A 16,138-nucleotide genomic window follows, 5' to 3' on the forward strand; every position below is an offset into this window, starting at 1 on the left:
AAAATTATCTTCAATACAATTTGAATATCTCAGAATATCTGAAATACAATTTCCTCCATCATCTATTTATGTGTATTTCAGGGGCATAGGACCACACAGTTGTCTTTTCTTTGCTAGATGAATGAGCCCCCTGATTTGCTATCAATCTGCAGTTCTTTGCTCTAACGCCATTGCAATCATTGGGGTCATGAGTAACCATTGCAAAACCAAGACTACGGAGCGGATGAACCGCGATACGTTAACAGTAAGCTAAGCTTTTACACTAGTCATAATCTCCCTAAAAACGATGTATGACATAAAACGGAGATGGTCCTTGTGTTAAACTAATTTGGGTTTTACATTTTTGTTAGTTATACTGTGGCTGTGGAAGTACGATCACCGCTGTTGATTTTTGAGGAATGTCAGATTGCCACTGTCAACTAACTGTCAAATGTCAAAAAGTTTGTATACTATGCATTTTGAGGTTATTTGAAAACTTATTTCAGTGCCCAGTTGGCACACCTAAAAGCCACTGCTTGGAAATTGAATTGAATTGAAAACTTATTTTGAAAATGAGTAAAAACGATAAGTAGTCACTGATTTCGGTAATAAATTAAAGCAATGATATAAAGGCACGAAAATGAGTGCACTGTTCATAGTTCTGCTAACTCTAGTGGCGATTTATATCAGTGTTTCGTGGTAAGTTTTATTGTTGTCAAAAGTTGTTTATTTTTAGCAGCTATACAATTTTTTATTTTCAATTATAAGATCTTACAAGATCAAAATCTTACAATTTTTTCTTTTTAGATATTAAATCTAATATTTTTGATAAAATTCTTATCAAACCAGTGTACCTTACTAATGAACATGAACTCATTTAAATAACACCATTTATTTGTAAACAGCTGTTCGCGTAATAATGACAATATCATGTTTTATCTATTCTCTTGCGAAAATTGAGTTGTAATTCATGAAAATGCTTTAAAATAACTACCTGTTACACGAAGTCAAACACTTCATCAATATTAATGAACTTATATATATAATTAATCTTTTTTTCTATAGTAATCTAGTATGCTCAATTATGATTTATTATTCCTCTATCTTCTAGGTTATTACCAAATTTGTTGGCATGGCTTTTCAAAAGAAAATACCATATAAAACTAAGGATAGGCAGAATAGCAGTCCCTAAGCTAATTCTACGAGATGTTAGTCTTTCCAAAGATGGATACTCTATTGTAAGTTACCATAAGTTCTTTTTAGTTTTTCATTAACAATTAAAAAAATAACTTTGCAGTATTCACTCTGAATAGCTATCAAGAATCTGTTGACATTATTTTATTATTTTTTTATAATTTTTCAATATGTTAATATCACATTTTTAATTTTTACTCTATAAAAATGATTGTACATTGAAAATTACAACAAAAACTTACAGTAAAATAACAGTTTAATGAGTACTTTTTTCAGCACATTGGTGAAGTATCTTTTCGTAGTAGCTTTTTCAATTCGGAAATCAACAAGCTGGTCTCTGTCGTCATCAATAAACTACAAATAACAAATAATGCAGAAGAGAAAAGAAGTGCAGTTGTTGAGACTATACTCAAACCTTTATTATCAAAGCAAAATTCCAATTTCAAAGAAGGACAAGATGCTACAGAGTCTGACACTATCGATAGACAATTGAAACGAATTGCTGAAAAGAATTTATTAGATTTCCGTGACAAAAAGTTACCACCAAGTCTAATTATGTTTGCACAGGTATTTAATTCTATATTCAGAATTCTATGACATTGAAAATAATGTATTGTAACACTAGTAATTCTTTAATATAGAACAGAAATATGTGATACTAGCTGTTGCCCGCAACTCCATTCGCGCGGCATTAAATAAAACATAGGTAGCCTTATATGTATTTAACTTAATTTAGTAGCCTATGTGTTCTTCTATACTATTTTCTACATTTGTGCCAAATTTCATCAAGATCTGTTGAGTTGTTCCGGAGATACCTTCAAACAAACATCCACCCATTCATCTAAACTTTCGTATTTTTAATATAAGTAAGATTTTTACTCAGTGGTATGTCTGTATTTTGTACTGAAAAATTAATAATCAAGATTGTATGTGTTTACAACAGTTTATGGGTGTACATATAATGGACGCGACGCTGACGGTAGTGAATGGGTGTCCACGGTCACCGTTTGTGGTAGAGGCGAGCGCTGCTGAGGTGCGCGCAGACGGCGCGGCGGGAGGGCCGGCGCGCGCTCTTGCCTTCTGCGCCAGTGCGCTGCGCGTGCGCCTCGCTTGCCGCGCCGACGGCCTTCTGGAAGCCGCCTGCAGCCTACATATTGAGGGCACTGTTAAAGCTGATGGTCCATTAAATGTTGAGGTTAATATTCTTGAAAATTGGTTACTATATTTGAAATAACAAAATTCGAGTAGAGGTAGAAGATTAGGTTCAAGTAAATGATTGTAATATATTCTTTTTCAGAAAATCCACACAGTTATAAGCAATCCATCAATATCACTACAAGATGAAGTGTACCATTTTATACAAAAACAGAAGACAAGAAAACCTATTGAGCCCAAAAATTATGTAGAAAATGATGATCATCTCAGCACACTGATTCCCAGATTATCTCCTATTATACCAAAGGTTTGTAATATACAGATTTGTGGATGTTTTTTTCCTATCAATTTAAGACTGATATTTCTCTCTCTTTCTCTCTCTGCCTAGCTCGTATCGCTCGGGGCGGCTTTCCCAATCAGTTTACTCTACCTCGCCCTGTCTTCGACATCTTCATCTGAGACTTGGCACTCACTCATGTCTTTTAACACTATATTTTTCCATCTATTTTTGGGTCTGCCTCTGGATCTGCGGCCGGGAAGGGAAAGATGTAGTGTTAAATTACGAACGTAAGTCTAATATTTCTAATATTGAAATTAAAATTTTCAGATATTCAGTTTGAAAATCGAAAAAACAACAATAAATTCCGGAGGTAAAACTACAACAACTACTCTGCAAAGTTTACAAGTAAGATTATCATAAAAGTTTTAATATTATTTAAATAAAATTATTAAAAACTACAATTTTCATTTAATTAACATATCTCCCTAATGTTTAAAAATGTTATTTTGTATAAGTGACAAAACTGTTTAACTAGTTGGTATAATTGAGTGAAATAATTTGCAGGTGAACTCGCGGTTCAGTGCTGCGGCGGAGGGCGTGCCGGGGGCGGGGTCTCCGCAGCTGTACGTTGCCTTCCAGGCTGACCAGTTGCAGCTCATCACTGAACAATACGACTTGCTCTTCCTCAATAAAATCAAGTTGGATGCCAAGGTAAATACATTTTAAGTTAGTCTATGAGGCTTATCGTATTTTTCATGACTATAGTCAAGAACAATTTTTTGAAATTTAAAAATTTTATATGCTTTAAAATACTTTTTGCACCAAATATCTTTCATATAATGCCTGAATTACTAATGCCAGTACAGTAGGACAGTAGCGCTGGCCTGGTATGAACTACTTTGGCTTACTGGCGCCAGTTAGTTTTTACAATGCCAGTTGTATTGCAGCACGGATTTTGAGCGCTTCTGTTCTACTATACTGGCATAATTTATGCCAGATACGATTTTATCTGTACTTTTATAGTTAGAGAAGGGTGTGCTGAACTTGTACCTGATAATAAGTACACTGAACATGTCATACATTCACGAGGACATGTTCAAGTGGTACCGCTCCATCAGAGACTTGAACAGTAAGATGAAGCCCATGCAGCTCTCCGGTGACAGCAGTTCAGGTTACTACATTTTAAGTATAAGTAGTATCTTTAAATTTATATCTTAACTAGCTTTCACCCGCGACTCCGTCCGCGCGGAATAAAAAATAGAAAACGGGGTAAAAATTATCCTATGTCCTTTTCCTGGTTGTAAGTTACCTGCCCACCAATTTTCAGTCAAATCGATTCAGCCGTTCTTGAGTTATACAATAGTGTAACTAACACGACTTTCTTTTATATATATAGATATAAGTATATATGTTAATGTGGCGAAGTGTGTATGTATGTAGGGGGTGCGGGGGGTGCTGGGGGTGTGCCGGCGTGGGTGCGCGTGGCGCTGCGCAGCTGCGTGGTGCAGGGGTGCGCAGAGCTGCGCGGGGTGTCGCTGAGGGCGCGCCGTACCGCCGCCGGCCCCGCGCTCGCTGCCGGCTGCGGGGGACTCAAGGTCAAGCTGGACCAGCTCCTTGACACCAGGGGTACTACCTAGATAGATTCTACAAGACTTTATAGCCAGAAGATATTATTCTTTAAATGATAAATGTTTTATGTGTGTAGAGGAGGCGTACAAGTGGGGGGTGGCGCAGCTGGTGGTGGGCGCGCGTCACTGGAGCGCGGAGCTGCTGGTGGACGCGGGGTGGGCGGGGTGGGCGGGGCGCGAGCCTCCCCCGCGCCGCCACCACGCCTGGCGCTCCGCCCTGCTCGCCGTCGCCCTCGTCAAGTGCGGCAGCCATCCGCCACGCGACTGCAAGGTACAACACTTGTACCAGAACCTTACTTGTTAGATCATGTTTCTTCCAGAACTCGGTAGAAGTCGCTAGTGTTGGGGTTCGGGAAAATAAAAAAGAGATGAAAGACAGAGTTTATTTGTTAAAGCTGCTATTTGAGTGAAAACTTGCTGGAGACTAGTTTTAGTTTATTTTGTTTCAGGTGGAAGCTATGATGGACTGCTTACGTCTAGAATGGAGCAAGGAAATAGCTGATGCTGTGATCTCGATGGTGGAATGTCTAAACGATTACAAAACTCCGTGTAAAGCGAAGCTCCCAGAAGTAGTCGAGGAATCCCCGGCGAATATATCAGTGAACGTGGCTCTGTCGCATATCAATTTGTTCCTCATCGTGTCTGATGAGATATGTCTGATGACGAGGATAGATGCCGTCACCTTGGAGAAGACGGTGAACAAAGCCGGTGCGCTCGTCTCCGGATTGAAAGTCGTCGAAATGGTACCTTACAAAGGTAACAACTTGTGTATTAACAGAATACAAAAAATCTTTGCTTGATTGTTGTAGAAGTGCTCCAATAATTTTGCAACTATTTTGTTTTAGTTATGAAATATATATTTATGAAAATATTGAAGTTATTGTTTTTGTATGTTAATTACTGTTTTAATTTTCTAGCTAACGTTCAATGTCAGAGATCAGATGAAATCACATCGACCTTCTTCCACGTGCGTTTGCTGAGAGTTGAATTTTTGCATTCCAAAGACAAGAGTACAAATCTCTTAGATTTTCAATTTCTCGAAACAGTAGACTTTGAATGGAGCGCTAACATGCATTTAAAGATATTGACATTCGTCCGAGCTGTGAAAAGTTTCCGGAAAGAGTTAAAGGAATTGAAAGAGAGTAAGATTGAGACAGAAGATGTGGGAGAAGATAAAAAGAAGCCGTTAGACTGGAGGGTGTCATTTAAAGGCGATACTAATTTAATGTTGCTCCTATCTGAAGACAACAACATGCTGTTCGTTACAGGTACTTTATAAGGTTGACTAATTAAGGACTCTAAGTGCGATAGTAAATGTTTGTGTTCTTGCAGACGAGCTGACTGTGGGTTGCGAGGAGTGGTGCGGGGTGTCGGTGTCGTGGGGTCAGCTGAAGATGGTGCTGAACGGTGAGGAGGTGGTGGTGGTGGAGGGGTACAGTCAGGAGCGCGCGCACGATGACCCCGACGTGCGCGTCGAGCGCTCCGCCAACGAGGGCTTCCTCCTGCCCTGGAACAAGGTTTGGTGAGTGACAAATCTATGTTAACAAAGTATACCAATTTTGATTGACATTTTCATAATTTATTTTGGAACGATCTCTTTAAAATTTAAAGAGATTCAGTTATGTAGATGAAGTAATAAATAATGGACAAAAAGATGCAATTTTGAAGGTTTGCTTGTGTTTCCTCAGGTCAGTGAACGTGGAATCTGTGCGCGTGGTGTTCCCGTACAAGCACAGATTCGCGGAGGCTGTGCAGGGCGACTTCGTGTCGCTCTTCAAGTGGCTAAAGTTGGTGCACGGTGTGAAGAAGCGGCCCTTCACCGCCGACAGCCCGCTGCCCAGCGACTTACACATCAAGGTCACACATTACACTATTCCTCTCTCTTATTTGATTTTGATCTTAGTAGCAATAATTGCTTATTTCCTATCCTGATGCTGTGTTCAGATCGAGGAGGTGTTGCTGGAGATGAGCGACGACCCGTTCGAGGTGAAGTTGCGCGACAACTACGAGCTGCTGGAGGACGAGTACAAGGAGAGCGAGAAACGACGCACCATGCTCGACGCCAAGGTGCGTAAATATATGAAGCCTAAGAATATCGCTAGAGGAGTAAATTTGTGTCCCCCCCCCACACACTCATTTACAAACATACACAAATTTACGTGCGGTGCGGTGTTGTCAGGTACAAGAGCTGTGCAAGCCGCACCTGTTCCTGCCGGCGGGCAAGGTGGAGCAGCTGTACGCGGCGCTGCGGCAGAAGGACGCGCAGATCTACGTGCAGCGATGTCGCGCCGCGCCGCCGCCGCGCACTCGCCTCGTCGCCTGCTGCCTCTCCGCGCTGCGCGTGCTCGCGCTCGCAGACCCCAGCGTGCACGGCGCGCACAACGCGCAGGCCCGCCTCCGACACATCGACTGGGACAGCCCGTGGCCGGAGGAGGGCATCGACTTCAACACCTTGTGGTGTCGCAGCGTGAGCGTGCAGTGCGCGCAGTGGCAGCTGCGGCTGCGCGACTTCCCGCAGCCGCTGCTCAGCATGACCCAGCTGCGCCTCTGGGGCACGCTGCTCGCCGCCGAGGAGCAGCCGCCGCCCAGAGGTACGCACACATTGACTCTCCCGACTTAAACAGTGCTCCTGTGTTGTTACAATCTCTCTATTGTTGTGTAGCGGTGAGGACGGTGACGATAGAGCAGGGCGCGCCGTGGGGCAAGGTGGAGCTGGAGCGCAGCATGATGCCGCTCAAGTGGTACTACGACCTGTGCTGCGAGATGGCCGAGTACAGCTACGCGTTTGGTCCCTGCTGGGAGCCAGTCATTGCCCACTGCAACCTCGGTATATTTTCCTCTTTGTTTATGATTAAAGTATACTCCACTGATTGACCCCTTAAACTTAAACTTAAATTTAACGCGTTACATTCAATGGTAAAAATATAACTCTTCAGCATTCGACCAAGTATCGCGGCCGTCGCTGGACCCGTCCGCGCCGCTGGCGTGGTGGGACAAGGTGCGGCTCCTGATGCACGGCCGCCTCACCGTCAACTGCAAGAAGTTCACCTGCCTCCTGCACGTCTCCCTCGACCCTTACAACACCACCGAGGAGATGGAGGTCACATGGAACGATCTCGTCTTGGACTGGACCAATGGTGAGACATCTAAGACAATAACGTGACATTATTGAGTGTCGTCAACTTGTCAAACTAAAATTGCAGTACAATTTTTGAGTTTGTTTCGTGTAGGCAAGCTGGCATTCCTGGGCGAGCTGAACGTGTTCGTGCGCACGGCGAGCAAGTACGACGACTGCCGCGTGCTGCGCGTGCCCGCACTGCGGCTCAGCGTCAAGTTGGGCTGGCAGTGTGTGGGTGACCCGCGCGACCACCACGCCGTCGCGCCCTGCGCGCCCACACGCCTGCCTGAGTACTCCAGCAACCAGGTACTTACTTCACGTGCATACATACATCGTGCAAGAAAATATAATGTGTTTACTAATATTCCTTTATCGCTATCGATATTAAAAAAAAGTATAATTCAACAGGAACACGACTCGTACAGAGCTTTCCGCTCCCAAGGACTGGAACTGCATTTGGGAATGGATACCAAGCCTGTTGAGAGAGACGGTCCCGTGCTTCTCTTGTACGGCAGCACTCTCAGGTATATAGTCTCATCTATTTACTATCTGCAGCCCTTTTCTTTAAAAATAATAAAATTCTTATTTGTCGTATTTACCTATTTCTAAGAAATATCAGTAGTAAAAAACTGCGTGAAATTGTGGTATTTTCAGATGGTTCGAAAGCCTGAAACTGATCCTGTCCGGGGTGACGAGGCCGACGCGGCGCGGGCGCGTGTTCCGCAACCTGCGCCCGCGCAAGCCGCAGCTCTCGCGACACTACCGCCATGTCAGCGTTGCTCTCACGTTACACAACCTACAGGTAAACAACGCTTACAATTTACAACTACTAAGACCCAATTTTTACTAGAAGTTATTAATATATGTATTTGTATGGAGCAGGTGTTCTACTGGTCGTCCTCCAGCATGCAGCGAGGTATAGAGATGCGATGCGGACGTGTGACGTGTGGCGCACGACACCGGCTGTCGCTGGCGGCGGCGGGGGACGGTCTGCTGCGACGTCCGCGCGCTCTCTGGACCACCGACTACATGAACTGCGACCTCAATGATGCAGAGATATGGCTCAAGACACCAGCACCCGTCGCAGACGACAAGGACAACGAGGTTACTAACAAATAATCCTTTTTTTGTACAGCACTATACTAGTTATGTTTGAGTAATAATTAATTTTACTCATTATGACATAACAATCCAGAACTCAGTGTTGAGTCCACCGGCGATGGAGAAATGCTACTGTCTGTCTGTGAGGCGCGTGTCTTACGGGCGCGAGGCGGGCGGCGCGACCTGCAGTGCTGGGGGCGCGGCTGGTGCTGGGGGCGGGGCTGCGCCTGCGCCCGCGCACCGCCTCGCCGTGCACGACCTGCGCGGCGCCTGGACTAAACTCAATCGGGACCTCGCCTTCGCACTCATCGACTCCTATATCAAGACTCAGCAACTGAAAAAGAATCTCTCCACTAAAGCACTAAAAGAGGAAGAAAAACCAACGACGTCACCGAAACAGCAGCGAGAATCCGACGTCGTGTCACCGCCTCCAGCCTCTGCACAGGTGAATACAAAGTGAATATTTAAATTAAGTTTTTGTAAAGTTTACTTTGCAACGCTGTGCTTATTTAGTGATAATTTAATATTTTAATTAGTTTTTTACAGTTATAAACAATTTTTCTATGCCGTAGAGCGGCGGGGGGTGCGCGGCGGGCATGCTGGCGGCACTGGTGGCGGAAGCGGGCGAGGCGGGGGGCGAGGCACCCGTCGTGTTTAGCGACGAGCTGGCGGGCGCCGAGGGAGACGCCCCTCCCCCGCATGCGCCCCTGCGCCACGCCCTCGACGATGACAACGCACACACCGCATGCCTCAGTATATACACCACCATCTAAACTTAAACAATTTCCACTTTAATAACTTATATTTATGTCTAAATTTGTTATGTGCAGTCGAGCTGGTGAACTCGCAAGTGGTGCTGAAGGGGTGCGAGACCCGCGGGTATGTGATCCTGTGCGCGGCGCGGGCGGAGGTGCGCCAGCGAGTGCGGCGCGCGCCCGCAGCCACCGCATGGAGCGGCGCGCTCTCCGCCATGCAGTACTACGCCACCGTCAGCGCCGCAGACCGCGACCAGCTCGACGGTAACTACGAATATATTACTTAAACTTATTATAAAACTCATCAATTCAATTAATGATTTAATGTAAAAATTTGTTAACATATTTGTCAGAAAACATTCAGTGGGTGTCCGTGGAGGAGATCGAGGAGCGGTGGTCGGGTGCGGAGATCAGCACTCTGCCCGACGTACCGCGGCTGGTGGGCAGTGGACACTCCGCCGGTGGAGTCATCGGTAGCACCGTTGGGCCCGGCAACGATGCCGGATTAGCGCAAGTAAGTGCATATAAAATCTAGAACTATCTTGTACTTTATTGTTGTGGTACTAAAGTTTATTTTGCGGTAACAGTTGCAGCGTATCGTGTCTCGGTGCGCGTGCGAGTTCTATTACGTAACACACGAGGAGACTGAAAGCGGTGCGGGGGGCGGGGCGGGCTGGGCGCAGCAGCCGCAGCCCTACGACTCCTTCACACTCATGCACCACGACCTGGATGTATGCACCAACTCGCTACAGGTACACAGAGCTGCATGAATAAAAAGTACTTACAACGACTTGCACGCAACTGCCTCTTCGTTCATACTTTTAGTTCACTTAACACAATAAACATACTATAAAAGCTGTATCTGTTATATAAATCAGTAAATGCATAGTGATATGAGTTGTTGTTTGTAGTACGCGATGTTACTGGACGTGGTGAACAACGTGGTGCTGCGCGTGGAGCCGGAGCGGCGACGGGCGCTGGAGAGGCGAGCGCGCATGCGCTTCCAACTGCAGCTGCATCAGGACCGTGATCACAAGCAGCTTATACACAAACTGCAAACACAGGTATGATGCAATTTAATTTGGCTCGCTAATAAACATTAAAAAAAACATAATTTATTTAACGGTGACTGCCAATTAATTAAAAAAAAGCCTAAATTGAAGTTTATATTTGCTTTGAGAAACTTTTTTTTATGTTGTGTGTGAGAAAAAATCTACAAAAAGTTCTCTCCGGCGGGGAATCGAACCCCGGTCTCCCGCGTGACAGGCGGGGATACTTACCACTATACTACCGAAGACTTGATTATATTGTTGAAAATATGAGATCAACTCGTGCGCTGATTACGTCATATTAAAAAATAACTGCGCTGTCATTAGATTCTATTTATATCGTTGATCACAAAACATTGAATATCTTGAGTTATAATTTTTTATGAATATGTATATCTTAAAATTATTACGTTATATTTTGTGCGTACAAATTTATATTGTGGTTCAATAAAGGATTATTGGTCTTAATAAAAAATTTAATTAATTAAATTCTTCATGCAATTGATGTCAAAAATATAAAAAATTATGAAAGTATATTGCAACAGGCCGTTTACTTTCAAAATATCAACAATCAAACTGAAGCGAGACGTTTCATGTTCAGGTGAGAGAATCTCTCGCGCGTCTGCGGCGACTGGAGAAGGAGTACTATCTGAAGAACAGGTCCATCACCGGCCACGATCCTGTCGCCATTGCTGAGCTCAAGAGCCTTGATGATCAGGTAAGTTTGTTTTCAGCTTAAAACATGAACAAATTTTTTTTTGCAAAAATTTAAAAAAGGTAAAAATACTTTTATTTTCAATGAAATTAGAAAATGTATTGCATTACTGCTTAAATTTTATATGGAAAAAATTAACAAAAAGTTCTCTCCGGCGGGGAATCGAACCCCGGTCTCCCGCGTGACAGGCGGGGATACTTACCACTATACTACCGAAGACTTGTATGAGATTGCGAAAGTATGGAATATATACCTGCGTTAATGACGTCAATCTTTGACATATTTTGTGACTTCATATATTTGCTTTAGGAATAATAATTACGTAAATGAACGGCTAGTAGTTTATTCCTTTGTTTGGCAAAAAATAAATGAAAACGTAGATATAGGCATGTAGTACGTGTGTAGGTGAACGAGTGCAAGGAGGCTGCGTGGTCGCTGGGCGAGGAGCTGGACGCGATGGTGCGGGCGTGGCGGGAGACGCGCTCCGCCGCACCCGCAGTGCGCGCGCCGCACGCGCCCCCGCACAGGCACAACGAGATCTGCTTCAAGTCGGCGCGCTGGCGGCTCACTGACGCCGACGGACAGCTCGGCATCGCCGACCTGCTCCTCACCAACTTCTTGTCAGTCCACCAATTACTTGTTAAACGCTTCAATACATTCATAACATCGGAAATTAATAACACACCACAATTAATAAAGCATTATATGATTCAATCTTGATATCTAGTCATTATTAACTCATCAAATTAATTTATATCTTAGCAAATAGCGTGACTAATCAATATGTGAAATGTGGCATTGTGCAGGTACACGAAGACTTCAAGGTCCGACGACTCAGTGGAGCACCAGCTGGAGGTGGGCTACGTCCGCGTCACCAACCTGCTGCCCAACGAGCCCTTCCCTGAGGTCTGTACAACTCTATTGTTTAATTTGTAAAAAATGTATGTAAGCGTGGTTACAAGATAGCGTCCGGTGCAGGTGCTGGTGCCGCAGGCGGCGTCGGGGCGGGCCCCGCTGGCGCGGCGAGCGGCGCTGCGCGTCTTCTGCCGCGACCGCCCGCCCGTCGGCGGCATCTCTGTCAAGGAGCACTTCGAGGTCAACATTGTGCCAATACGCATCGGTGAGACACACGCAACCTCTCATATACTTTCATATCCCACCACTTCATTCCGCTTTATCTGAATGAAACGTTATGCTAAACTAATTGAAAATGTCTTCTACTTCCTTTAGTATATATAATCAAAGTATCTATTAATACGTCAGGTCTAACGAAGAAGTTCTTCAACACGATGCTGAAGTTCTGCTTCCCGGAGCGAGACCCTGAGGCCATGGAGGAGGGGGAGGAGGAGGCGGGGCGAGAGGAGCGCGCGCCCTCCGCCGCCTCCTCCGGTGGTACCAAGAGACGCACCAAGAAGAAGGACTCCAACTCCAACTTCTACGTCAAGCGCGACAAGGACAAGGATGACGTCGAGAAGATGAAGGTACGGAATTTTTATAAGGTGGCAAACGTGCAAGCGGCCGCCTGAATTCGACAAAATAGCGACGCGACCGCCGCCCAGACATCCGCGATTGCAGATGAGTTGCCAACCTTTAGAAAACATTTCTCTTTCCTATGTGTTTTCTCCTCCTCCGTCAAATCCACTTTCCTTTCCAATAATTTACTAGTGACCAGACATAGAGTCGACAACGTACGATGTGTTGGTTGCGTCGCAGGAGCGCGCGGAGAAGAACAAGCTGTTCATCTACATCAAGATCCCGGAGGTGGGCGTGCGCGTGTCTTACAAAGGCAGCAAGGAGAAGAACTTGGAGGACGTGCGCGATCTGCCGCTCGTGCTGCCCACGCTCGAGTACCACAACGTCACCTGGACCTGGCTGGACCTCCTCCTCGCCACCAAGAACGACACTAGAAGGTCACCACATATAACACTATTGCTCGTTATCTAATTACTAACTATTGATAAATAAATAAATGTGTTGTATTTTGCAGGGTGATCCTGTCGCAGGCCATCAGGCAGAAGCTGCAGCTGGGGCGTCGCGCCGCCGCACCACCCGAACCTCACGAGGAGGACAAGGTCCGCCTGCTGCTCGGCGAGCGCACGGTCAGTACTGCCCCCTGCCCAATGTACACTGTCCACTACACACTTCCCACTACACACTTCCCACTACACATTTCCCACTGCACGCTGCCCACTTCCCACTGCCCACTACTAGTAAGTTGTTCATTGGTGAATGTCAGAGATAGAATTCATGCTCGTTTTAACGATAAAGAAGTAATTTCTTATCTCTTGTAACCGCAATTTAACATATAACCGGTTTCTAACTGTGGGTTTCTGAAATGAAAATCTCCGTTTAAAACATATTATTGTCTATTTTATCATATACAACAGGGATGACGATATACAGAGATTTTAATCTTAGAAACTCACGATAAGTAAATCTTTGTTTTATAGGTGGCTGAAAATAAACCCCAAAAGAAGAGTACGCCGAGTGTATTCAAATTTTCCAAATCCTAGCGTAAGTTTATTTTGAAGCATTTTATAAATATTAGGTCCTTACATATGAAATTGGCGTTTTTCGTACTGGCCACTTTAATCACGAATTTCTCCTCTTTGGTAAGGAATTCCAAATTCAAATTTGTACAGCTATAGACTCATGTATTTGTGGTTCGATGACCGTCATTCATTTGTTTTTTTTCTTCTGTTTTTTTCTGTTTGCGTCACTCATTTTACAAAATGGAAAACTTAAAATATCGCATTATTTACGAGTACGAGTTCCGCCGTGGCACAAGTGCTGCGGAAACGACTCGAAGGGTGAATGATGTGTATGGCGGTCGTGTTGCAAAAGAAAACACAGTTCGTTTTTGGTTCCAACGTTTTCGTTCTGGAAATTTCGATCTGCAGAACAAGCCCCGTGGACGGCCTGAGACTCAAGTTGATAATGAAGAGTTGAAGGCTATTGTGGAAGCGGATCCATCGCAAACCACGTCCGAGTTAGCTGCAGGCTGCGATGTTAGTGATAAAACTGTTTTAATTCACTTGAAGCAAATTGGGAAGATTAAAAAGCTTGAAAGGTGGGTACCTCACGAATTGACTGAAGCAAACCGGCAAACGCGCGTCGACTCTTGCGTTACATTACTAAACCGGCACAATAATGAAGGTATTTTAAACCGAATCATTACCTGTGATGAAAAATGGGTTCTTTACGATAATCGGAAGCGCTCAGCGCAATGGTTGGATCCTGGCCAGCCAGCCAAATCCTGCCCCAAGCGAAAATTAACCCCAAAAAAGTTACTTGTAAGCGTTTGGTGGACTACTGCCGGTATTGTTCATTACAGTTTTCTCAAATCTGGCCAGACTATTACGGCTGATGTCTATTGTCAGCAATTGCAAACCATGATGGAAAAGCTAGCGGCTAAACAACCTAGGCTGGTCAATCGCTCCACGCCACTGCTGCTTCACGACAACGCTAGACCACACACTGCGCAACAGACGGCTACTAAATTAGAAGAGCTTCAATTGGAAAGTCTAGGACATCCTCCGTACTCCCCGGACCTTGCTCCAACAGATTACCATTTTTTTCGAAATTTGGATAACTTCTTGCAAGGGAAAAAATTCAACTCCGATGGGGCAGTCCAAATCGCCTTCAAAGATTTTATTGATTCCCGTCCGACTGGTTTTTTTTAGTAAAGGGATCAATGAACTACCTATGAGATGGCAAAAGTGCATAGAAAATAATGGTTCATACTTTGATTAATTAAATATATAATATTAAAAAATATTCGACTTTTTGTTCCTCCCATACAAAACGCCAATTTCATATGTAAGGACCTAATATAAACATACCAAATAAGACTTGATCAAATTCCTTTGCGGTTAAATCTGAAATTCAATTCGAGTGATTTTTTTTACATATTATTTATTTTAAAATTATTTAATTGTTTTTTAGAGGTAATTTTACATTGTATTATAATTATAACTTATCTTAGTTTCACTCGTTTAATACAAATAGAAAAAAAGAATGTGGTATAAAGTTACATCTTGAATAATGTTTTTGGTTATCTTCAATAATTTAATAAACAATAAAAAAAAATCTATTATTTCGATGGCTCTTACGAATAAGGGTCAATGTGCATTGTCAACTTTTCAGGAGGCTCTCAAAGTTTTAACCATATATAAAAATAGCCTGCATAAGTCCTTTTACTGTTGTATTGTTGTTAATTAAACGAAGAGGTAGCTTTTAACCCAAAAAAAGTTAAAACCAACTATATGTTACTTTGACCCTTAGACATACGACTCATCGTTTATGAAAAAGACTAAAGTATGCTCATTATAAAAGACATAATATTAATTTCTAATTGTGAATGTGTTTAATTTTATATTTTATTTTAAATATAAAATATAATTCGTAGACAAAAACCATTTCTCTCAAAAGTGAGAAGTAAATTATTTTGCAATAAAATTAATTAAATTTTACTGTACAATTACGAACAACACAGTTTAAATTTTATTATACCTAATGTATTTAAAAAAAAGTATTATTAATTTATTTTAACAAATCAAAATATACGTTATCATGAAAAATATACCGCAGCTAAAAAAACTCTAAATAATTAGATGATTCTGCATTTAATTGGCTAAAAAAAGTTGTTTAACATTGCAAGATATGTAAGCAAGTATTTTATGTAACCAGTTTTTAAAGTAATTCAGTATTTAGCAAACAAAGTGACTAGTTAAAATTACGCTGATATATGCACAATTAAGATTACGCTAAACTATGTTTTTTTAGAAGTTTTTTTCGTACAATACTGTTGTAAAGTAAAGTAAAGTAAAGCAATAATATACACCGTTGTTATACTGCATTTGACAGTTCCGTTTTTGTCACTCACAATCAAGCGTAAATGAAATATTTTGTACGTTGTTTGTTATTTTATATAACATAATAAATAATGGAATATATTTATGGATATGTATTGTTGATTAAATATATTTGCGATTTAATTGAGTTTTTTTTTTATAATTTTCCTTTAGTTTTATACTAAAGTGGGTTCCCACTGCCGAAACAAAATTAGCATCGCTAAACATTATTTTTTTTTATGTTTGAGATTTGGTTGTGTATATTCGAGAGGTGCAATTCGTTTTGTTTACACATCGTTTAAATTAATCAG

General features: G+C 42.9%; 1 protein-coding gene and 2 non-coding genes across 3 annotated transcripts; 1 reads left to right on the forward strand and 2 right to left on the reverse strand.

Annotated features, from left to right (window-relative positions):
- Window positions 1-545: 545 nt before the first annotated feature.
- LOC106720623 (protein KIAA0100) lies at window positions 546-14,869 on the forward strand. The gene is made up of 37 exons (XM_045686868.1): window positions 546-678; window positions 1,091-1,217; window positions 1,450-1,740; window positions 2,117-2,368; window positions 2,471-2,635; window positions 2,936-3,013; window positions 3,173-3,319; window positions 3,632-3,779; window positions 4,049-4,234; window positions 4,314-4,507; window positions 4,686-4,992; window positions 5,154-5,504; window positions 5,569-5,758; window positions 5,925-6,093; window positions 6,181-6,303; window positions 6,416-6,827; window positions 6,899-7,063; window positions 7,173-7,373; window positions 7,467-7,660; window positions 7,763-7,878; window positions 8,009-8,156; window positions 8,237-8,458; window positions 8,550-8,900; window positions 9,028-9,208; window positions 9,286-9,474; window positions 9,564-9,724; window positions 9,798-9,962; window positions 10,122-10,274; window positions 10,861-10,977; window positions 11,380-11,594; window positions 11,781-11,880; window positions 11,953-12,094; window positions 12,238-12,455; window positions 12,688-12,884; window positions 12,962-13,073; window positions 13,425-13,519; window positions 14,809-14,869. The coding sequence occupies exons 1-36, from the start codon at window positions 620-622 to the stop codon at window positions 13,485-13,487; spliced, it is 6,609 nt and encodes a 2,202-aa protein (XP_045542824.1). The 5' UTR covers window positions 546-619; the 3' UTR covers window positions 13,488-13,519; window positions 14,809-14,869.
- Trnad-guc lies at window positions 10,436-10,507 on the reverse strand. The gene has a single exon. It is a non-coding gene; the product is annotated as a tRNA-Asp (tRNA).
- Window positions 11,122-11,193, reverse strand: Trnad-guc. Its single transcript has one exon. It is a non-coding gene; the product is annotated as a tRNA-Asp (tRNA).
- Window positions 14,870-16,138: the final 1,269 nt, after the last annotated feature.

This window comes from Papilio machaon, chromosome 4, assembly GCF_912999745.1.
Source record: "Papilio machaon chromosome 4, ilPapMach1.1, whole genome shotgun sequence".
Lineage (NCBI taxonomy): Eukaryota > Metazoa > Arthropoda > Insecta > Lepidoptera > Papilionidae > Papilio > Papilio machaon.